At 48.6% G+C, this 23,635-nt stretch overlaps 1 protein-coding gene across 5 annotated transcripts; it reads left to right on the forward strand.

Annotated features, from left to right (window-relative positions):
* The first annotated feature begins 1,099 nt into the window (after positions 1-1,099).
* On the forward strand, positions 1,100-23,385 carry Otud3 (OTU deubiquitinase 3). 5 transcript variants are annotated; one of them, XM_021630754.2, is made up of 8 exons: positions 1,100-1,438; positions 5,251-5,399; positions 9,783-9,895; positions 13,000-13,122; positions 16,515-16,646; positions 17,040-17,136; positions 17,768-17,949; positions 18,702-23,385. In XM_021630754.2, exons 1-8 carry the CDS (start codon positions 1,221-1,223, stop codon positions 18,876-18,878), a joined length of 1,191 nt encoding a protein of 396 aa, XP_021486429.1. In that variant the 5' UTR covers positions 1,100-1,220; the 3' UTR covers positions 18,879-23,385. The 5 variants fall into 5 exon arrangements, with proteins under 5 accessions (XP_021486429.1, XP_060235182.1, XP_060235183.1 ...); XM_060379200.1 differs by having other exon boundaries at positions 1,300-1,424; XM_060379199.1 differs by lacking the exon at positions 16,515-16,646.
* Positions 23,386-23,635: the final 250 nt, after the last annotated feature.

The following is a 23,635-nucleotide window of genomic DNA, read 5'->3' on the forward strand; positions in this document are numbered from 1 at the left end:
GAATGCAGGTGGAGACCAGAGGTCAGCATCTAGTGTTTCCCTCTTTTGCTCTGCATCTTAATTTCTTTTTTAAAAAAGATTTACCTAAGTTTTTTCTTTTTTTAGATTTACCCATTTTTATTTGATGTGTATGAGTGTTTTGCCTGCGTGTGAGTGTTTTGCTCGTGTGTGTGTGTGTGTGTGTGTGTGTGTGTGGTGTATACACCAGACGCATGCAGTGCTTGCTGAGGTTGTAAGAGAGCACCAGATCTCCTGGAACTGGGGTTACCAAGAGCTGTAAACCACACTGTGGGTTCTGGGAACTGAACCCGGGTCCCTGGTAAGAATCACAGTGCCCCTAACCACTGTGCCACCTCTCCAACCTCCCACTCACTTCTAAAATAGAGCGTCTTTTATTCATTCTTTGACAATTTCATACACGTAAATAATGCATTTAATCCTATAGGCCACCAACTCCTCCCTCCCACTCTGAATCAGTGCTTCCTGTTGGAATGTTGACTGGCCTCGTCGACTTGATCTCACCATAGCCATAGTGAGATCGTGGCCTACCTTATTTCTTGTGACGGGGTCTCTCGTTGAACTTGGAGCTCACGGATTGGCTGAACTGGCTGGCCAGTGGCTGCCCTGGACTGTCTCCGCTTCCTCGGTGTTGGGGCTCACTGACAAGCCCGTCCTTCTTAAAGTGAATGATGAGATCCGAACTCAGGTCCTCATGCTTGTCGGGCAGGCGCTGTATGGACTGAACTATCTTCCTAAGTGGTTGTGCACGCATGCGCACGTGTGGAATCGAACTCGGATTTGCACATTTTAGGCAAGCACATCCCCACGCCACCCGTCTTAATTTCCTTCCTTTTTCGAATTTTTGCACCTGCTTTTGACTCTATCTCTTCTGACATCCTTAGCCCCTTGATGTTCCCTGTCTGGTCCCACAGCTCCTCACTGGGCACTACCCACCACGAGGGGGCGGAAGAGACCCAACCAAGACAGGTGCTCCTCTAGCTCGCCCAGTTCTCTCTCTATGGTGTCTGCCTCCCCAGTCCTCCGGGGAGGGGGGGAGAGGGCGGGGTTACCGACACGTGACCCAGATGCCAGGCGACCGCGCCGGCGCAGTGGCCGCGCCGCTGTCGCCTGCTGTCGTCCGCTTTGATTCCGGCGGCTGAGACTCCGGCCCCGCGCTCTGCGGCTCCGGCTCCTTCCGCGGCGGGCCGTGAGCCGCTGCCATGTCCCGGAAGCAAGCGGCGAAGGGCCGGCCGGGCAGCGGTGGCCGCCGTGCGGAGGCGGAGCGCAAGCGGGACGAGCGGGCGGCGCGCCGGGCGCTGGCCAAGGAGCGGCGGAACCGGCCGGAGCCTGGCGGCAGCGGCTGCGAAGAAGAGTTTGTGAGCTTCGCCAACCAGCTGCAGGCCCTGGGGCTGAAGCTGCGGGAGGTGCCGGGGGACGGGTGAGACGGGTCGGGGGTGCGGGGAGCGGCGCTGGGGATGCGTAGGGTCAGCCTTCGAGAGAGGGATGCTGGGGCTGAGCCCGGTGGAACGCTGTCTCAGGTTCCCCGAGGGTCCGGGGCAGGTCTAAGAGGTGCAGCTGTCATGAAGCCGAATGGCAAGGGACCTAGGTTCCTCTCGATGTCATGCTGGGCCACCCCTTCTGCACAGGGGTGACGCGGACGGAGAGCTGAAGGCAGCTTCCCCACTTCTTGCTCCCCACGCTTTGGGTTCCCCAAGCAAAAGACATGAAAATCCCCGGCCAGCTGCTTTGGGGAACCCGAAACAAGGGTGACAGCTGGAAAGAGGGATGTAGGAAGGTGAGGGAAAGGATTTACGGAAAGGGGACGTGCGTCCAGGAGCGAGGGGAGAGAGAAGGAAGAGGGTAAAGAGGCGGGGAGAGGAATGGATTAGCAGGTCCAAGGGAGCCCAACTTCTAGGTGTAGTGTTCCAAGTGTGCTCACCATGAGTGGTCAGGTTGAGCTGCAGAAGAGTAAATAGGCTACAGCTAAGGAGTAGACAAAGCTAGATGTGGTGACTCCTGTTTGTAATGCTAGCACTGAGGCCGGGGGATTGCTCTGAGGTTGAGGCCAGCCTGGCCAATAGAGTGAGAGGATTTCAAACAAACAAGAAAGCCAAAGAAACCTGGACAGCCTTAGTTTGAATTTGTCCTTCAACTACAGCTGTCTCCTGGGATTAAAGGTGTACTGCCATCGCCCTTTAATCCCTAGTCTCAGCACTGGGAGGCTGAGGCAGGCTGATCTCTCTGAGTTCAAGGCCAACCTGGCTTACAAATAGGGCCAAAGTTATTATACAAAGAAATCTGGTCTCAGCAAACAAACAAACAAAAAGCATCCGTTGAATGCAGTGGACCCAGGCGTGTGGCTGTTCTGAAAATGGTTGGGTTGTATCTGTCAGACTGGGCATGGTTTCTGTATGTCCTAAATACATTGGGGGGGGGGGGATAGGTACTCCACAGTTGCTCATGAACAGCAGTGCAGAGTGAGAGGACTTTCAAGAGGTTCTGGGCACCTTTGGGAGTACTTCCTTTTTCCTTCCTTCCCTAAGACAGCAGACTTCTTCAGTTAATCCTCAGGCATTGCCAAAAATGGAGTTCTGGAAACAGGATGGTGATTGAGATGTAGAAGGATTCGTGGCAGGGAGGTGTATAAAAGTGGGGCACGTATATTTTGGTCTTTGGGCCCCTTTATATCCTTAAAAACCACCGAGGGGTAGTGGTGCCTTTAATCCCAGCACTTGGGAGGCAAGGTGGATCTCTGTGAGTTCCGGCCAGCCTGCTGTGCAGAGTGAGTTCCAGGACAGCCAGCCAAGGCTGCACAGAGAAACCCTGTCTAGAAAAACAAACAGCCAAGGAATAAGCCCATGCATGCGTGCTGTAGAGCTATAGCTCAATATTTACTATATTCATAATTTAAAACAGAAGTGCACAAGCATACCCGTCAGTTATCATCATGCTTTTTTTTTTTTTTTTTTTTTTTTTTTTGACAGTGTTTCTCTTTGTAGCCCTGGTTATCCTGGAACTCATTACTATGTAGACCGACTCAAACTTACAGAGACCCACTTTCCTCTGTCTCTGGGCTATTATTGGGAAGCGGATATGGGAAAGCAGTTGGATGTAATCTTCATAACTCATTATAGTGGTGCTGTTGAGAGGGAAATGGAGACCTTTTCTTATGAAGCCAGCAAGGAGTCTGTATCTTCCATGTGCAAGATGCCTCACAGAAGGAACCATGCTTGAGCACTTGAAGAAGGAGCAATAGGAGTTTGCGTTTGTGGGGTGACTACACGGAATCCGATAGCTTGAGTTGTACAGCGGGAGGGGAGCACGGTTTAAAAGAGTAGTTCTAGGAAGTGAGGGGCAGAGGCCGCCTTAGTTCCCAGTCTGTTCTTTGGCAGCTTCATGAAGCTAGCCTCCTGCCGTATACAAACCTTTGCTTAGGCGACATCTGAAGGGCTGGCTCAGCTGTTCTAGTGTTGTGCTGCTGTCCTCCATCATTGCAGAGTGATGTTTCCCATGGATGTGGTGGTTTGGGAAGTACCACAGATTGTGAGAGTCTGTCTTCCTTCCTTCCTTCCTTCCTTCCTTCCTTCCTTCCTTCCTTCCTTCCTTCCTTCCTTTTTTTCTCTTCCTCCCCCCCTTTTTTCCTTTTTTAAATTAGATGGAGGGTTTTATATATAGCCCTGGTTGTTCTGGAACTCACTCTGTAGACCAGGCTGGCCTGGAACTCAGAGATCCACCTGCTTCTACTTCCCGAGTGCTGGCATTAAGGGCGTGCTCCACCACTGCCCAGCTAACAGATTATTTTATGCATTAATATTTGTTGACTAGTAGTGGGTTAAAGTATAGTGAAGCTTTGCTAATATAAAAATAGTTACCATTTCCACTGTTTCTGTTCTGGCCCAAGATGGCGACTTGCTGTGGGCATGCTCCTTGTAGCATTCTGTAATTGGTTGTTTTTCTGAACTCAAATGCACGACCTTCCATCTGTGCATCCCTAAAGTGCAGTGGTTCTCGAGCCAGGATGGTTTTGCCTCCCAGGGGACAGTTGGGACTGTCTGGGGACATTGTTGGTTGTCACAGCTGGTGAGGAGGGAGGTGGTGCGTTCATGGCATCTGGTGGACAGAGCCTGAGGATGCTCTAAGGACTGGCAGAGAGCAGGACATTCCTTCCGACAGAGTGGCCCTGGGTGTCCATGGTGTGAGCACCAAGTAGCCCAGCTACCCTGAAGTGGTGAGAGCGTGAACTCTGGGGAGCAGCCGGAACTCTGGGAGGCCCCTAGGGCTGTGATGCTGTGCTCAGTAGCATCTGCAGTGTTTTCAGGGCTTCCTAAGGGAACCCAGGCCACTGTACTGTTTGTTATGTTTCTTGTGTCATTGCCTTGTAGCCCCATCAGAAAATCAAGTAATTGCAGTGGGTTTTTTTTGTTTTTTGTTTTTGTTTTTTTTTTGTTTTGTTTTTGTTTTTGACTTGTTTTTAGTGGGCTCAAATAAAGTACGGTAAATGAAAAGAATATTACTTGTACGTGGGGTAACTGCAGCTAATATTCTGGTGATAATGTTTGGAAGAATCATGACTGGAGCCAGGTTGCCCAGGTTTGCATCTTGGACCCAACGCTTTACCCACCGGCCATCTTGCCAGCTATATTTCTAGCATTTTAATTTTAGAAAACAAAGTGCTTAACAGTGGCATTGTTCCCTGGTGCCAAGGTGAGCAGGCAAGGGCTCATGCCTTTCCATGGCATAACTGTCGGGGTGCTTCCTCCTCTGCTCTCAGACGTGGCACAGCTCTCTGTGTTTTAGCAGCTTCGTAAGCCGCTGTTGCTTACGTACTGAATGAGTGGTGTCCTGTCTGGGCAGTTTTAGTGAGGCTTGGTCCAGGAAGGTATCGGTAACTGTGACATCATTTTGGAAGGGAGTTTTTGATGTTAGGCCTGGAGTGGTTTGTGAGGCCTGTACCCTGGATTAAGGCGCTGGTTATCAACTCCACCACTGAACCAACTGAGGTGCCCTGAGTAATTAGATTTTTTTTTTTTTTGAGCCAGTCAGCTGGTAAGCCGGGACAAAAATCCTATTTGCTGCCTCTCAAGTGTGTGCTGATGAGGCTGGCTGGGTCTGTCCTAGAGCCCTCCCCACAGCGTCTGCTATGAAGAGCCAAGGTGTCCCCTCCCCGAGCTCCTTTGAGGACAGCCAGGCATGTTAGATGAACTAAGTCTGTTTTTTGACAGACCTTGAGCAGCATCTTTGTTTTGACAGCAACTGCCTGTTCAGAGCTCTGGGCGATCAGCTGGAGGGTCATTCCCGGAACCATCTCAAGCACCGGCAGGAGACGGTGGACTACATGATAAGGCAGCGCGAAGATTTCGAGCCCTTCGTGGAAGATGACATTCCTTTTGAGAAGCATGGTAGGTTCACTGTGGGACCTTGGGTCCTTCAGGAGCCCTGCTGGGCAATCAGCCCCCCAGCACCTGCCCCTACTGCCAGGGTTTGCTTAGGTAAATTATGCCATTCATTTACTCAGCAAACACTTATTTGCATAGTCTGATAAGCCCAAACTGTGCAGCCAACGAATACGTAAATTTTGAGGTAGGTCTCCCTGAATACAAGTGATGGTGTTGGTAGTTAGGGGTGTGGCTCAGGGAGGGTGCTTGTCTCCCCTGGGCTTGATCCTCACTCAACATCATCACCTCCCGAAGAAAAGAAAAAGAAGCAGGAGCCATGATGATTGACCAGACTCTGTGACCTCTTACCAGCCGGTGGGGAGATAGGCTGTAAGCTAGTGTGGAGACTGCCTTTCAAGCAGACTATGGAGTCTGCCTTTCAAGCAGTCCACTCGCGGACAAGGTGCAGGCATGGAAAGCACTTTAGCGGTTTTTGGTGGGTCTTTTCTTCCCCCTTGCTTTTAAATTTTTTAAAAAATATTTTATTTAGTTATTATTTTTACTGTATTTTACCTGCATGTGTGCCTGCAGGCCAGAAGAGGGCACCAGATCTCATTTTAGATGGTTGTGAGCCACCGTGTGGTTGCTGGGTATTGAACTCAGGACCTTTGGAAGTACAGCCAGTGCTCTTAACCTCTGAGCCATCTCTCTAGTCTGCTTTTAAAATTTTGTAAAAAAGATATTAAAGCACCTGAAAGGATTTTTTCTTGGTGAAGATTAAATTATTTTATTATTAGATAATAAAATTAAATTCTTCATGAGTTAGCTGTCTGAGGATGATGGGGCTGTGGATAGTGTTATATTTAAGTAATCATGTATTTATAACTAGAGAAATGAAACCAGAAAGCCCATGTTAACAGCTCACCAAAACCCTAAATACAACTCTCTCCCGCCCCTTTTTTGAGGCAAGTCATTGGTTTTAGTTTTAATCATTCTAATTAGTTGTAATTTAATTTGACAAAAATCTACCAGAAATATATATAAACTTCCAATATTAGTTTTGACAAATCATTGCTAAGAATCTGTTATTATCCCAGGCACTGACAAATGTATGTTTTATAGATGCCTTTTTTCTTTTAATTTTGAGTGTGTGTGTAGCCCGACGTTTTGATCCTCCCAAATGTTCCACCACACCCAGTTTATGGGATGCCATGGATGGGACTCACAGCCTCCTGCACGCCATGCAAGCGTTCTACCAACTGAGCCGCATCCCCACCCTCAGCCAGCAACCCCACTCCGGGCTTACATCTGTGTCTTACCAGGAGCAGGCAGCATAGTCTGTTTTGATGACAGTGTGGGGCCACATTGAGAATGGAGGAGAGCAAGTCTAGGTGCGGAGGCTGGTGAGGAGCAAGGCTCTCCATCTTGGCAGTTCTGAGATCGATGTGAAGGGGCCAGTCCCAGAGCAGCTGGAGGAGTGTACTCATGAGGAGATCAGGGAGTTGAAGTTCCTGCTTAACAATATCTCTAAGCATAGAGGACAGGGGGAGGGCATGTCTGGGGACACTGTCTGTGACCCCAGTGCATATGGAGCTCTGGGTAGGTAGTCCGTACCTGTCACTGAGTTCTGGTGGCCCTCTTCCTGGGATCGATTTTCAAGCCGGCAGTTTCAGCGTTAGCATTTACAGGTTTGTGTGTGTGTGTGTGTGTGTGTGTGTGTGTGTGTTTGTGCGTGGGGGGGGCAGATTTTGGAGCTTTGTGTTGTTTATACACAAATCATGTTTCTGGGTGTGCAGGTGTATTTGTGTCCTAGCGCTCAGGAGGCTGAGGCAGGAGGATCAGGAGTCTGAAGCCAGCCTTGTTTAAATAAGTAAAACACTTTTCAGTGTAACTTTGTATGAAACTTGGTCTGAATTCCACTTGAACATCCTCAGGGAAGGTCTTGTAATGGATTTGGGGTGTAGAAGTGGATCAGAACAGGGAGCGCAAAGCTTCAGTTGCTGATGTGAAATCACTTTAGTTGAGCAGGGGAAAGATGTTTTCTTGAAATGTCACTGCATGGCTGAGCACTATAAAGTGTGAGCATCAAAGAGGTGACAAATGGCTTTGACTCCAGAGCAGAAAGGGAAAACAGTGGGGAGCCTGTGTTCTTCTGTGTTGAAGGTCAGGCCCATTGTCTTTATCTCTCTTAACCACAGTTTTGGGCCTTTAATGTCTGTGTGCCTTAAGTTTCTCAGGGACATGGTGTCATGCCTTTGTTCCAGATCCAGCCACACCTGACACTTGGAGGCATTCATGAAGTATTTGCTGGATTAATAAGCGCATGTGTCACCTAAGTGGTGAGGACCTAGTGACCTTGGCAGTAGGCTTTATTTTCAGGATTACTCTCACCCTCTAGACTGTGGCTTTTCAGAATCACCACTCTTTCTCCCCATTTGTACAAATGTCCAGATCAGAACTCTTGCTGTTCATGATGCTTCATCTCCCTGCCTCCTCCTACTTACCCATTCGTTATTCCTTGCCTCTTCCCCCATTTCCTCAGCAGGTTTTCTCTTCTTACCACCTATGCTGGTCAGTTTTTATTGTCAACGTGACATAACCTCGTGTCACCTGGGAACAGATGTTCCATCTAACCTCAGCTGAGAGATTGCCTCTATTCAGCAGGCCTGTGCACATGTCTATTGGGGATTGTCTTGATTGCTAATTGATAAAGGAGGCCCAGCCCACTGTGGGTGGCTCTATCCCTAGGCTGCTGATTCAGAGCTGTGTAAGAGCTAGCTAAGCATAGGCTCAGAGATGAGCCAGCAAGCTTCTTTTTTCCTGAGCTGGCCTCCAGGTTCCTGCAGTAATGGATTGACCTAGACGGGTAAGATGAAATAAGCACTTTTCTCCTCCAAGTTGCTTTTGGCCACTGTGTTTGTCACAGCAACAGAATGAAACTAGAACACGCTTCTGAAACTCAGGTGTGCTAGCCATTTTCCCAGGTGCCCTCAGTGCAGTGTGGACTGGCTTTATGGCCCCTGGATCTCTTCAGTGTGTTCTACAGCACAGTCAGAGTTGTGATATAAGTTTGTTTTCCTTCAAAATCTGTTTCTGGTTCCTACCTATCTGAGGACTGAGCCTCTTATAGCCCTGCAGGACCTGTGATTTTTCAATTTCTGTCCTCTCTCCATTTCTCACCATGTTTCCTCCCTCTCTCTCTGCAGTCCAGTTTCCTGAAATTCAGTGCTGTCCACAGTGTCTCTTGTTCTGTTTGCAATATCATCCATTGCTCCTTTTAACTCCTGCTTGGCCTTGGAGCATGAGTTTAGTAGTCTCAGGCTAGCAGTTGATGTAATACTCATCATCTTCCACCCCCTACACGCACGCACGCATACATACACACGCATGCTCGTGTTTCTGACAGGAAGCTAGGGTTTGAGAGCACAGCTGTGCAAAGTTTCCCTCATCTCTCCCCCCCCATTCGCAGGAGCTCTCCTGCCAGCTATGGTTTCGTGGGGGAAGGGAACAGACCACAGGGAACCAGCCGGAGACTCAGTCCATCAGGGTCCAGTGCAAGCACAATGCTGCTTTGTCCTGGGGAAGTTTTATGCTCGTGGCATTTCTGAGCTACCATGCACAGAGTGTTGTCAGCGGGGAAGCTGCTCACTCCAGCTTCAGAGTCAGAGGTGGTTTCTTTTTTTTTTTTTTTCTTCTTTTTTTTTAGTGGTAGCTCATGGCTGCTGTATTATTTCTTAGCAGCTTTAGTGTAGAGCCATCACAAAAGAGAGAGACTTGCCTTTCTCTTTTAGAAATTCCCAAGGATTGGAGGTTACTTTGCAGGAGCCTGGGGTAAAGGCCAGAGCTGCCCTTTGCTGAAGCATTTATCAGTAATCAGCATTGCCCATATTATTCTGATTGTAATCTTCTCCAGGGCGGAGTGACAGAGTAGCCCACGCCAGGGCTGTGGAGTCAGCTGCTGGCATGAAAGCTCAGCTCACCATGTCAGGCTCTGTGGTCTCACCTCAGTCTGTTCATTTTTCTAGTGACAAGTGTGATAATCCTTCCAGAGCACTGCTGTGATGGTTAACTGACAGTTCTGAGAAATGGTCAGAGCCCTGCTTGACACGCGCATGTAGTGTCCATTAACGTGAGCCGCTGCCCTTACTCCGTCGTCGCACACTCCATGTCTTTCATACAGCTGGGCAGATTAGAAGCACGCAGCGTTTCCTGAGGGAATTAGCCAGCAGATCCTTCTTGTAGCAAGCACCCCTGCATTTGTTCACCTCTGACTTCCTAGACCGACAGTTGGACTGTGCGGGCGCACGTTCTTGCTTCTCACTGCTTGCAGCTACGTAAATACCAACCATGTTTGCATTTGCACTTTCCATCATAAACACTTCATTTTTCTCTCCTGTTTCCATGCAGTGGCCAGTTTGGCAAAGCCTGGTACTTTTGCTGGCAATGATGCAATTGTAGCCTTTGCAAGAAACCATCAGTTGAATGTGGTGATCCATCAGCTTAATGCCCCTTTGTGGCAGGTAGGTCACCTGTGTAGGAATTTACCCGTAAGTTAGCTTTGGGGACGTCCTTAGATGATCGGGTTCAGCTGTGATACTGAACTCCAGAGAGTAGCTTGGGCCGTGAGCCCAAAGATGGGATCTTGTGGTATTTGGAACTACCGCCTAGCTGGGTGCAAATGGAATCTGGAGAATGAGTGCGAAGTGTTTATGATGCTGGAGATGTTACTTGGCAGTCAGCTAAGTGGGTAATTTGGGGACGGAACCTAATTGGAAATCCTTCAGATGATTCTATTAAATTATTTTAGAATATAAATGTTTAGAACACACAAATTGTAGCTTTGAAGTGTGTCCACTCCCCTGTGATTTGTGTGTGTATTTTAGGAGTAGAGAAGCGTCATAAAATTTATCATAATGACTATATTCACCGTAATGACTAAAAAGTGTTTTCTGAACGGTAGAGTGCTGCTTTTATTCATCTTTATTTCTGTGTTTTGTTTTTTTCTACAATAAAGATTTTATAGCAGATGTTTGCTCCAGGCCGAGACACGCTACCCCCTCTGCTGCAAAGGGTCCCTTCAGCTCCTTCCCCCTCTCTTTGCATGCTGCATTAACTTCATCTGTCAGCCCATCAAACTCAACATTCTAGAGCATGGGCGGTCAAAGGTCACTGGCTGAGTGCGCACCCCCCTCCTCATTCATTCTCCCAGAATTCAGAGGGTTTGTGTCATTTGTGGATCACTCCAGCAAGGCACATGCCCTCACCGACCCGCTGCTCTACTTCACCACTTTGAACCTTTTCTTAACTGGAAAGGTAAGGTGTTTTAATTGAAGAAAACCAGGAAACTCAGGAAAACCCCTATGGTAAGAGCATGAGAGTCACGCTGACAGAATCGTGACTGTTAACAGTCTGTTAACTGTGTCTGCCAGTCCCCCCACACGTGGGCATGTAGTTGGAGGGTGCGTCACAGTGTTTTTACATTCAATACATGGTAAACACATCTGCATGAATTCACTCACCACACACACACACACACACCCCACTACACACATTACTGTCTCATAGGTGTGCTGCCTGCAAGCACTATTTTGTAATTCCCTTATTCGTGGCCTGTCCTCTTTTCTTTTAGAAAGAGGATCCAGGTTCTAGAAATATAACTTACTTATAGCAGAATTCACTCTCTTCTGGCTTGTAGTTGAGTGCTGTGGCGGAACACCACCATCAGCATCTGGTAGCTCCACTCCACCAAGAAGTCGGTGCCTGCTCTGGGCGGTCACTGTCTCTCTATCTCCTTCCCAGCCCCCGGGAGCCACTGCCCGATTGTCTTCCTCACGGCTGTGCCTTTCTGTCACAAGTGAAGCCTGGAGCCTTTTGTACCTGGCACAGTGTCCTTTGAACAGATTTACACAAGAACAGAGCAAAGCAGATGCTGGCCGGGCTAGTGAGAACATCCACGTCAGGGATGCTGTGAGCAGGAGGGAGCCAGGATCCATGTCCTTGGCCCGGTGTTGCCAGGTGTCCTGATGGCAGAGAGGGGACCCTGTTTTCGGTGGGTGCTCGTAAGCGTGCTCTGCTGGCTGAGAACACAGTCACCTCCAGTTTTGGTGTTTGTCATTAGCACACTTGGTAGGCAGAGTTGTCAGGACACTTGAGTACACGGTGTGAGGAGGCTAGCTAGGAGAAACCCACGCCAGAGACTGCTTTCCCTGAGATAACTGTGACATTCCTCAGTTACCTGATTCTCACATCTCTTCAAGTCTGTTTCTGCGGTGCTCTGGTCTGTGACTTTCGAAACAATGGAAGTGTGTATTTCAATGTATTCGCATCAGCTCTTCTCTGCTTGGTGGAGCATCACGGTTCTGAGCTCCTGCATTAGTGATGAGTTGGCTGAGACTCAGCATGGAGACCAAAACCTGCATTGTCTCCTGCATTGGTGTGTGCTCCTGTGAGTGGTCTGCATGTATAATGCAGCAAGTGACAGGCCTGTTACATAGCTGCCTGTGAATGTGGCTCCTAATAATTTTGGTGATTCTTCTAGTTGACGCCTGTTCATAATACGCATGCGTTGTTAGTAAGAATGTACGTGCTTTAGGAACTTTGTCACCTGAAGACAGAGTGAGGCACTTCCTCCGTCAGCGTTCTTTCTGGGAGACACGGTGCTGCGGCTGTGTTGTGTATCCGGCTAGGCTCACCGCCTTCCCGAGCTCGGCATCCCACTACACAAGCTGGTGCTCTTCCTGTACGGGGTTTGTGTGCTCCCAAGGACTTGCTGCTTTTAGACCTTGATGACTGTTTAAATTAATGGTCACCTCAAATTTCCTGGGACTGCTATTAAAAGCCAGGAGAGCTGGTGTTTTAATGGAAGCACAGTTACCGAGGGGCAGAATCGGAATCACTTTTGTTTCTTCGGCCTGGGTGTTGTGGGAAGAAACTACCAAGCCCGGTACTTAAAGTTTTGTCTGGTTTTTTGCATGATTTTAGGCTTTGGTTCTTGTCGTGTCCCAGGGTGTGGGTGAAGTGTAATGCCTGTCGGTGAGCGCGCAGACCATGTGGTTAGACCAGCATGGTTTCACTCTGTAGCATTTTGTCTTGGAACTGGTACGGGTGACAGGTTTTGAGATTGTTGCTGTTTGCAAGTCTCCTTGAGCTTGACGGGAAGGGGAGGTGAGTTTATTATAGCTAATGACCCATGCCAGGCCTGTTTGCATGGTTCTATTTTAAGGTCTTCAAGAGGGTCTAGAAATCTTATACTTGACATTTTACTTCTGTTTTTCAAGGATAATCCTCAAACTGTTTGAGCTTCAGGCCTAACAAGTCTGGGCGTGCGCCTGGGTCTTCCCGTTGGAATGAGTCTCTGCGCTTGAGAGGCCAGGAACTTAATTTTATCTGACTTAATTGCAGGCCTGCCCCTGGCTTTTATGCACTTCCATATGGATTAATTTTCATATTGGCAAATGCTGCATAGGCACATGGAGGCCTATAAGCCTGGGAAGGCGAGAGCTCAGAGACGGGCATGCCCTACCCAGAGTCGCAGTCTATCTTTGTAGGGCAGCTGGCCTGGCTTCCTGGCCAGGCCCCAGACTCCCCACAGGCCCACCCTCCAGATCCTCTTTTGTGCCTGCAGATTCGGGGTACGGACAAAGGCAATGTGAGGGAGCTCCACATCGCCTACCGGTACGGTGAGCACTATGACAGCGTCCGGAGGATCAATGACAACTCAGAAGCGCCAGCTCATCTCCAGACCGATGTGAGTGATGCCCAGCTCCTCTGCTTTCAGGCCTGTTGGAAGCAGCTGCAGAGCTGCATCCTTGAGCTGCCGTTGCCGTCAGTGAAAGGTTGCCGTCAGGGAGCTGTGGCTCCGATTGTTAAAATATTTCAGCCGGCAAAGGCACTGGCTGCCTAGCCTGACAAACAACTGCACGGTGGAAGGAGAGAGCCAGCTCCCACAAGATGTCTTCTGATGCGCACACAAGGGTCATGGCATGGATGTGAGCGTGCGCACACACACAAGTGTAAAAAACTAAACATATTTCTTACATTGTAGTGAGGTGAGAGACAAATGCTTGTTGTGCCTTTACTCTCCCCCAGCAGGCATTTGTGACTAGATGTATATTGTCTGAATTTTAAAAATTAATTTTATGTTTAACAGTCAATCCATGCCCATTATCTGAAATTTAGAAACTATGCAGAAGGTTAAAAAGAAAAGTAAAAAGCACATAAAAACAGCTATACAAAAGCAAATTTTGTTCCCATCTCAGTAGATTTCATGTTAGTCATTAGGATGTATGGAGATTGTGATATCTATGTAGCTTTGTTTCCTGCCTCCCCTTTGTGAGTGTGGCTAATGTGCTCATGAGTATATTGGTGCAATGTCTGTATGTGCATACAGAAGCCGGAGGGGGCATCGGGTCTCCTGTCAACCCTGCCTTACCCTTTTGAGGCAGGTTCTCTTTGATTCTGAAACTTTTGAGGGATTTTTGTGTGTGTGCTTATTTTTTGGCTGACTGGTAGCCAGTGTGACCCAGCAGTCCTCTGGTCTCCATCCTCTACAGCATTGCAGCTGTGCCACAGGCCGCGTTTAGCTTATTATTGCTAGGACCCAAATCCAGGTCTTCCTGGTTACACGGGGAGCACTCATAGTGACCACACCATCTCCAACCCATGTCTGCTATTTTTATACTTTCTTCAGCCCAAGTTGTAGCATCTTGTAAGTACCCAGATCCTTTATGCGTGGTGGCCTTTAAATTTACTGTGTCTTGGAGTTTAATTCAAAGCAGTACACAAAAGACTGCCTGCATCTTTTTGAAGGCAGCATGATATTCTGCCATGTGGCTCCATTGTTACGTGTTACTTTTATAATTACAATTTTGCTTTGATCTGGTTTGGTGTTTTGAGACAGAATCTCTCTATTTAGTCCTGGCTGTCCTGGAATTTACAGTGTAGACCAGACTGGCCTAACACTCAGAGATCCACCTGCCTGCGCCTGCCAAGTGCTGGGATTAAAGGCTTCCTCCACCATGTTTGGCTTAGTTACATTTTGTTTTTATTTATCTTTAGTTTTCACTTTTAGTTTTTTGAGGCAAGGTCTTCCTGGATTGCTCCAGGCTGACTTTGAACTTGCTGTGATCCTCTTGCCTTGTATAGTAGAGACATACGTGTCTCCTTTGGCAAGGACTGCAGATGTGGGTCCCTACACCTGCCGCCTCTTTGTTTCTATATGAAATCTAGTCTCCGTTTGGGATTTATATTGGTGAGGGTGTAGGGTGATGGCCCGGCTTATTTATGTGCTGACCAGATGCAGCCAGACTGTCTTTGCGCTGTGTGTGTTTCCTTCCTGGTTAGTCCCATATGTGTTTGTGTCTCCCTTTAGCTGCTCGCTTCTGCTCCACTGGCCTCTGTGTGTTGATGTCCTGCTGTTTTAATTAGCACGAGTCTGCTGTAAAATCTGGTGCAATTTTTCACTTACTAATTTTGTTTTTATGATTCTCTGTTTTGCTTTTAAAACTGGCTTTTTTTTTTTCCTAATTGGAATCTTTTTAAAGATTCAGTGTTTGTCTTAAATTATGTGCTGTGTGTGGATCTGTGTGTGTGTATGTATGCCCAAGTAAGAGTGCTTAAGGTGGTCAGAGAGGGCGTCAGAGCCTCTGGAGCAGGACTATGAGCCATCCAGAGTGCATGCTGGGGAGCTGGACTGTGAGCCATCCAGAGTGCATCCTGGGAACCTGTGAAGCCGTCTCTCTAGCTCCGCTCACCTCTCCCTTTTTCTTTGTTTTCATTCTGTGTGTATGGCTGTTTTGCCTGAGTGTATATGTCTGTACCATGTGCATGCCTGGTGCCCTTGATTCCCTGGAATGGAAGTTACATATAGTTGTGAGCTACCATGTGGGTGCTGGAAACTGAATCTGGGTCCTCTGGAAGAACAATCAGTGCTCTTAATGGTTCAGCCTTCTGCTTTTTTTTTTTTTTTTTTTTTTTTTCAGGCAGTATCATGTAGCCCAGGCTGACCTTGAATTTCATATGTAGCTGAGGATGTGAACCTCTGACTCTCCAGCTTCTGCCTCTCACATGCTCAGGTTATAGACACATGCCCCCACACCTGGTCTATGCTGTGCTAAGGTTTGAACCCAGGGCTTTGTATATGCTGGACAACTATTCTACCAAGTGAACTACATTCTCAGGCCCTTAATTGGAATCTTGCTAGATTAATAGATTAAAGGAAAATTACCATCTGTATGAATTTTAAATGGTCCTAGCTAGGACCTGGTAAGCTTTGTCAGCGTATGTGAGATCCGTGGGAGTTTCTTCAGGCACAGCTTGCTTATTCTTGATTTTTAAAAAAAATTTTTTTAATTTAATTTTTATTTTATGTGTTTTAGTGTAAAGATGTCAGGGCCCTTGGAATTGGCATTACAGAGAGTTATGAGCTACCATGTGGGTGCTGGGAATTGAACCCGGGTCATTTGGAAGAGCAGACAGTGCTCTTAACCACTGAGCCATCTCTCCAGCCCCCTTGATTTTTATTATTAGATATTTTGTATTTTTATTCCTGTTACAAGAAGTGGAGCTTTTTCTGTTCATGTTTCCTAGCTGGTTAGCGTATGGGTGATAGCTCTCGGCACACCCAGAGACCTTGTAGAATTCTTTCTCTTACGCACTAAGAGCCACCTACCATGGAGTGACTCACTGCATCTGCTGCAGTCGGACACCCCAGGCTCCCTGACCGTGTCTGTTGGCTCAGAGCTTGCTGATAAGCAGAGAGTGCGGCAGCCAGATGAGAGCTGAGTACATGTGTTTCTCAAGGCTGGCATTATAAGTTCAGGAGCTCAGCAGACGAGGATTTAGGGACAGTCCTCTGTATTCAGCAAGCAGAGACATATGTGTGCTGTCAGGCTTTGCTGTCCCTGTCCAGCTACTGCTGTCCAAGGACCTTGGGTGCCTTGGGGCCGCTGTTCCTGGGTGGTTCCTCCCAGCCTGTGTGCATCCTCATTGTGTGGACGAATGTAGCCACCGCTGTTCTCTTCCGGTTGTCTCTAGAATGCTTCCTCCTGTGTTTGGATGGTTTGTGGTTCAGCTGTCTTCCTGTGTCGGAGAGTCAAATGGAATTTGCTGGAGCCATGGTTCCTATGCTGTTTCTTTTAGTTCCAAATGCTTCATCAAGATGGAACAAGTAAAAAAGAAAAAATCAAGACAAAAAGGGTGGACTTTGAAGATGGCCTGAGAGATGAAGTGGAAGATGCTGTCCAGAAAGTTGTCAATGCAACTGGATGCTCAGTTAGTATCTTTCCCTGCAGCCACGGCTCACAGCTGGAGGCTCACTGCTATGCCTTACAGCAGGTTCTGTCTGCCAGAGCTGTCATGCCAGAGGCCCAAGAGAGTGAGAGCTGTTAATTCATTTCTCTTGTTTGCTGGATTTCACCCTTTAATGCTCACAATCCTAAAGAGTGGGTTTAATCTGAGAGGGATTTGCCCTAGTAAAGGCCTAGTTTTATAAAGAGAAAGCATTGAAATGGCTACTGCCTTGTTTGAACTTGATGTTTTCAGTGGATGAGGTCTTGGAACTCTGTCAGTTCCTGTGTTCTATGTTTGTGAATATCAGACTGATGAATCAGAGCTCAGGAGCACGACACATCCAGCGTCTCAAGTGTTTCTCTGTTTCTTTGATAGGATTTTAATTTAATAGTTCAGAACCTGGAAGCTGAAAATTACAATATCGAATCTGCAGTAATCGCTGTGCTTCAGATGAACCAAGGGAAAAGAAACAGTAAGTCTCTGCCTCAGACATTAAATAAGCTTCAAGTAGTCATGCCACTGGCTCCCCTCAAGCTGCTGTTCCTAGATCTCCGCCACTGCTGCAGTGTCCTCTCTGTCCATCTGTCCCCGTCAAGTGCTGCAAGCACCCGCCAGTCCGGACAACAAGCAGCACTGCCCAGTGCCTGTGCTGCGCAGAGTAGTGGGATGCTCGCATTCGGGATGAGGTTGGGCCTGCGTTTTAAGTGAGTTTTAATTAAATTAGCTTAAATCTTAGCAGCCGCTGTATCGCACAGTGTAGGGTTAGGTCATGTTTTGTTTCTAGATTTGGGATACAAATGAATGCTTTGTCCCTAAAAATTATCTTTAAAAAGTTCATCTAAGCCGGGCAGGGTGGTGCCCGCCTGTAATCCCAGTACTCTGCTGGCAGAAGGTTGGCAGTGAGCCTTGCAGCCAGCCAGGGGTTTCACGCTCCTCCTGCAGCCTTCCTGACCACTGACCTGAGAGTGGAATTCCACCTCAAGGAACCTGGCTTTGAAAATGACCGGGATCTGGGCACCTGGGTGATCTTGGAGTCACTTAACTGCAATTGCTCTGTGTAACTGCTGGGTTCTTGGTTTTAACAAAATGCCTTTTTTTGGAAGACGAAGTGGAGAACCTTGAGCCTGATGACCAAGTGAAGCAGTGTGGCCCTTCATGTGAGGAGGCAGGCAGCGGCTCCAAACTCTTTGGAAATCAGGGTGGAAATGAAGGCAGGACGGAAAACAGTAAGGCTCGGGCCAGCCCTAGTGAAGAAAACAAAGCATCCAGAAGCCAGTTCCCCAAGGTATGGGGGTGGGGAAGCAAGGGCCCTGTGGGAATTCTGTAGCAGGGGTGAGAAGCTGACTTTCACCCTAGGGTGCATTTTTCTGGTTACCGCCGAGCATCTGGGGGCAGGCACACAGAAGCACACTGATTCGCAGCTTGTCCCACAGTCACAATAGGAGGGTGCAGCCACCTGCTCATAGCGCCTCCGGACAGATGCACAGCTGCCTCCTTCCATCCGATGCTACTGTTGAGGGCGGCAGAGTGTCTTTGCATCGTCTGTAGTAAAGGACTTTGTGTGTAAATCTTTGCGCTTGGCATGATTTTCTTGAGTGAAGTTCCAGGTGAAGGGTGGGTGTGTCTTTAGATGTGCGTGAGGCTCGTGGTAACTTGTCGGATGTGAACCTCCACCCCTGCCCCGACTCCAAGTGCACATGATGTCATCAGCTTACTCAGTTTGGAACTCGTCTTAAAGGCATGTTCTGAGCTAATATGTCACTAAAGTGCAGAAAATGATGCCACAATCTGAGAACTTTATTGCCATCATCTAGAGTCTTAAATGACAGGAAAGTATCTCCAGAACTCTGCGACATCCGTCAGCTGCTGGACTAGGGCCACCGTCTTTGTGGGTCATTTGGATTGATTTTATTTGATGATTCAGGAAGGGAAGACTATTTGAACAGTAACGGAAAAGAAATGATTCCTCTTGCAGAAAACCATCTGGGCCCAGAATCTTACAGCCATAGTGACCCACATGGCTCCTGTCTATTCCAGGTTACAAACAAGCAGCGGAGGGAGCAGCAGAGACTAGAGAAGAAGAAACGGCAGGAGGAGAGGCACCGCCACAAAGCCCTGGAGAACAGAAACAGCCACAGGGACGCCAGCAGAAGCGAAGCAGAGGTGAACACGCAGGTCACCTTGGTAAAGACCTTTGCTGCTCTGAACATCTGACTCCCAGGCCCTGACAGGTGGAGGCCGAACGCTGCAGACAAGGCTTCCCGGCCGGCTGTCCTCTGACAATGGGACAACTGACGGCGCCGGCACACGAGCCCACAGGAGTCAGTGTTCCTCAAGCTGCCTCTCTTCTGTCCTGAGCTTTGTCAGTATTTTGTTGTGTGACAGTTGGTGACGCCATTCACCTTCAGGAGCACAAACAAAATACTGAGTCATAGACAGGTCATGGGGTAGGGAGGCTTTATTTGCCCCGTGTCGGATCGAGGGGACTCTTGCCGTGTGCGGTGGGTTTGCTGCTTTCATTCCTGAAGTCGTTTGCACAATCATTAGAAAACCACACTGACAACTTCCTTTGTTTCTCTCTCATTTTCAGGCAGGGATGAACATCCTGGTTAACCAGCTTAGGAACGTGTTACGATTTGCTTTGCTTCCAGTACAGGTCACTCAGACCTGTCAGTGCTATGGCAGGGTGGGTGGCTCACGGTGGTCAGAGACATCAGGTACATCTCCCTTCCTCCTGTCTCTGGTTTTGTCTCAGAGAGTGCGACTGCCCCTCCCTTCTTCAGGTGTGTGGTGGATGTGCCTGGCTATGGGTGAGGGCTGGGTTTTGCTGGGAAGCCCCCACAGCGCAGTGCTGTTTAGGATGTTTTTCTGGACAGTTAGGAGATGGCACGGTGCTGCTCGTGGCACACCTCTGAACCCGGATGTGCACGGGAATCTGGGGGCCTCTTAGGTTTTTCCCTGGAAGGATCTAAAGACTTCTGTGGGAGCAGTGTATAGGAATAGTTTTTCTTGCTTGAATTTTAAATAACTATATTTTTCTTTTGCTATGCTAGACTCAGGAAGATGCCTACAGAGAAATATCTGGTTGTTTGATCGTACAGGTTGTACATTTTCTTAACATGTGAAAATGAAATGAAATCCCATAACATAGCTGGGCCTGGTGGCTGGAGCCAAGCCTATAATCCCAGCACTCAAGCAGAGGCAGGATTCTAGAGGTCAGCCTGGGCAATGTAGTAAGTTCCAGGTTAGCCAGGGTTAGAATAAAAGGCTCCATTTCACTCCCCACCTATGGTTGGGGGGAGCTTACAACATGTCTCCTGATTTTTTTTTTTTTTTTAATTTAAGCCTTATTTGGTATTTTAAACAGTACAGCAGTGGCTGGGGAGATGGGCTGTGGCTTGGCCAGCTGGCAGGGGAAGGAGAGGCTCTGTTCCCCAGACAGGTTATGTAGATGCTAGCTTTAAACTGTCATGTGTGGGGTGAACAATCATGACTAAAATCGTTGCCCTCTTGGAACCCAGTATTTTGACTAATCCTGTATTCTGAGTCAAAAGATAAATCATTTGTTGTTAGTAGAGGCAAAAAAAAATTACAAAAATATCTAGACACAGACTCCACTGTTTGGGCAGGTCACAGATTCATCCAGTTGTCTTATCAGCAGGCTGCTTACTTCTTCAGTTTAATGATGTCCTTTAATTTTCCATTAGTTTGGCTTTGGGACTTTGTGTTTGGAACACAGAAGTCTCCTGGAATCTCTCCCAGGACGCTGTGTTGCTTCCTGCGTACAGGACATTGCAGTGTTGTGCAGATTTGCAAACTACATGGCATTTTTTTTTCTCCTCAGCTAGAGACTCAGGCTTCAGTCTCAGTAAGGGAGGGCGGTGGCTGCTGTGCTCCAAGGGACAGGAGTGGGGCTGTCTCTGGGAGCCAGTGTTCTCTGAGGTCACCAGGGCAGGGCATGAATGAAAGCTCTCTGCTCTCCGTTTTGTACTGCTTGACCACAGAATGCCAGGACCTTGCAGAAAGGTCAGGGTTGTTTACCAAAACCTCAGGGTCGGAAGTCAGAGGTGGCGGGCTGGGGTAGAGTGTTCAGTGGCGCTTGCCTGGTCTGTGGGAAGTTCTGTCCATCCCTAGCACTTAAAAGTCCAAGCTCTGGCTAGCTCTCAGCAGCCTACGGGCACTCACAAAGCTGCGGTTGACCTAGCTGAGGAAGGCACCTCCTGCCTTTTGGGTGTCAGAGCTGCTCATACAGAATGCTTTTCTTTACAAATTTGCATTTAGTTCTGAGTTACCTGCCTCTGGCAGTAACTCCTGCCTTCTGGAACAAAGCAGTTTCATCTAAGCAAGTTTCTCTTGTCACCATCCAGCTCTCCCGTGTCAGTTGGTGTGTGTTTCTTTAACATGCTGGTTATTGGAAGTCGGGTGTCTGCACCCAGCTTCAGCGTGTTGCCCAGCTCAGTCTCGGGCTGTGGACCTCACTACCTCAGGTTCACGGAGTGAGAGGTGGATGGTCTGTAGGCATTACCACGTTAGTGGGCACCTGACAGTTACCTCATTGGCAGCTAGGGTGAGGCCCAGCTCGCGAGCTTTGAGGTGACGACAGTTAACACTGTTCCTCCAGTCCAGGTACACTCAGAGAAGCTGCCCTGGGAAGGGAAGGGAACCTGTCAGCCTTCTGGCTGAGACTCGGCTGTTGCCTAGGCATGGTAGCTCATCATGAGGCCACAAAGAAAAGCCACGGAGCTTCATGGCGGTTCTCTGGCCTTATAAACTGTATAGAAAGGTTTCCTAGATTTTAAGAATAATTTAAGGCTAAAATAAAATAAAAAAATTGATGGCAACCCTTTTGCACTGTAGGCAGATGAATTAACATGGTCCATACCTCCAGATGGTATAGCCCTACCAGGAGACAGTGCTGAGAATACAGATGTTCATTTGGGTTTTCTACAAGAACATTTGCCCTCAGGGAGCAAAGTCAGGCAGGAATTGTGGCAGCACGAAGACTCTAAATGCCAACCGGGGTTGCCTGTGGTTTCTTCTGTGAGCTCTGAAAACACTCCGGCCCTGTTTTGATTGTGGAAGTGAATTGGGCTGACCTTGCAGGGCAGCTGGAGTGGGCTCAGTGGGGAGCCTTTCTGTGGCACAGGCACAGTGCCCCACCTCCCTGGGGATCGGCAAAGTGGAGCTGCTGCGGCAGGGCTGGCGGCAGGCTCTGGTTATCAGGTAGAGTCGGGCGGAGTGTGCCAGTGGACCGCGCTCACAGTGAGGCCTTGCAGTCATTTCACACTCTGAGAAACTGCTGTCCACCTGGGTTTTACCAGGACAACATAGAGTGCCCTTATTTTACCTCTGAAATGTTCAGCTCAGACGTCCAGCTGGGTAGAGGAAGCCCAGCTCCCCAGATAGTGGCCTCTGTCCCCTCAAGCAGAGGATGTGTGAGCACAAAGAGGAGGAGCCTCCTGAGAGTTGTGGCCTTCGCATCCCTTCTAGAGCCCTGCGTGGGCTCGCAGCTTCTCACCTTACCTCTGGGCCTGGCCAGCGGCAGGGCTTCAGTTGTGTCATTTCCTTTGCCTGTTCTGTGCCTCCTTCTCCTTGAAGGGTGAGTGCTGCTCACACCTGCTGCCCCCAGCAGTCCAAGAGGCGCTCCCACAGGAGCATCTCCCGTGGCCTGGAATGCCTGGAATCCTCGAGTTGAAGGTAGAGCTGCGCGTTTGGGTTCTAACAGTTGACTGCTGAATGGAGGCAATGCCAGGCCTCTGTCGTAAGTGGGAGCGTGGTGTGTGGCTCCCTGCACTTTGAGAGCTGTGTGCTGTGATAGCCTGGCCCTCTGTCCCAGGGGAACTTCTGACAGTTCGTTCAGTCAGTTCTTTCTAGAGTCTCTCGGTTTCTGGAGAAGGCTGGTGGCCGTGCAGAGGACGCTCTCTGCACAGTTACACAGTTGCACAGTGAGTTTACAGTAAGCAGGCCATACCTGTGATCCAGGGCTCCTTTGCTCTGTCCCGAGCACAGGCAGAAACCTCTGCGCTCTGATCCTTGCACAGGAGCATGCTTCAGGCCCCTGTTTCAGCCTCCATGGCAGTCAGTGAAGCTCATCGGCCTTCTGCCTCTGCTCTGATCCCTGACAGAGCCTGTTGAAACCTTAGCCCTGCTGGCGTGGGGCTCTCCATGTCTTCCTATTCTTGGTGGTTTGTTTTTTCCGTGGCGGCTACCTTCCCAGCTTCCCTTACTTGCACTAAGCTCAGACAAGGGGAGATAAGGGCCTTGAGTTAGGCTCAGCACTCACCACTCTACTCCCCTTCTTGGTCACAATGCTGGTGTGTCCGTCCCCCTAGAAAGAGGGCCAGTGTGTCTGCCTTCTTCTTTCTAACTACACTGTACTTGTTCTAGCTTCAGTCTAGAGACGTCTAAGGTCTCCGTGGGGTCATGACCCCTAGATTTAGCAAGTCCGCCTTAGCTAGGGAGCGTAGTGGTGAGAAATAACCATTTTCAGGTGTCTTGAGCCCATTTGCCCTAGGCTGTCTCTTTTCACAGATTGTGTTCTTCTGAGTCATTTTATTTTTTATTTACCAAAGAACTGTACTTGGCTATTTGCAGTGTTTTAAGAACCAAATATTTTTGTGTTTTTAATCTTCGACACTTGGTGCAATAGGAGCCGCGAAGACGAGCCGCTCTATCTTTGAAATGGGTTTTATACACCAATAAATTCTAGTTCAAAAGCAAAGTTCAGGTCAGTTTGTTTTTCTTTGCTTGCTTGCTGCCTGGGAGTGGATTGTTCTAGGCATGTACTCTACCACTGAGCTACTTTGTTGGCTCGGATTGTTCTCGCCTATACCTGACCACCACCTGGGAAAGGGAGAGGGACTGAGAAAGAATGCCTGGATGTGTCCCTTCAGGGACTTCTATGGGAGATTAGAGGTGCTTAGACTCAGTATTCTGGCTGGGTAGTCGTCTGGGACCTGGCAGAGGCAACG

Source organism: Meriones unguiculatus, chromosome 3 (assembly GCF_030254825.1).
Source record: "Meriones unguiculatus strain TT.TT164.6M chromosome 3, Bangor_MerUng_6.1, whole genome shotgun sequence".
Classification (NCBI taxonomy): Eukaryota; Metazoa; Chordata; class Mammalia; order Rodentia; family Muridae; genus Meriones; species Meriones unguiculatus.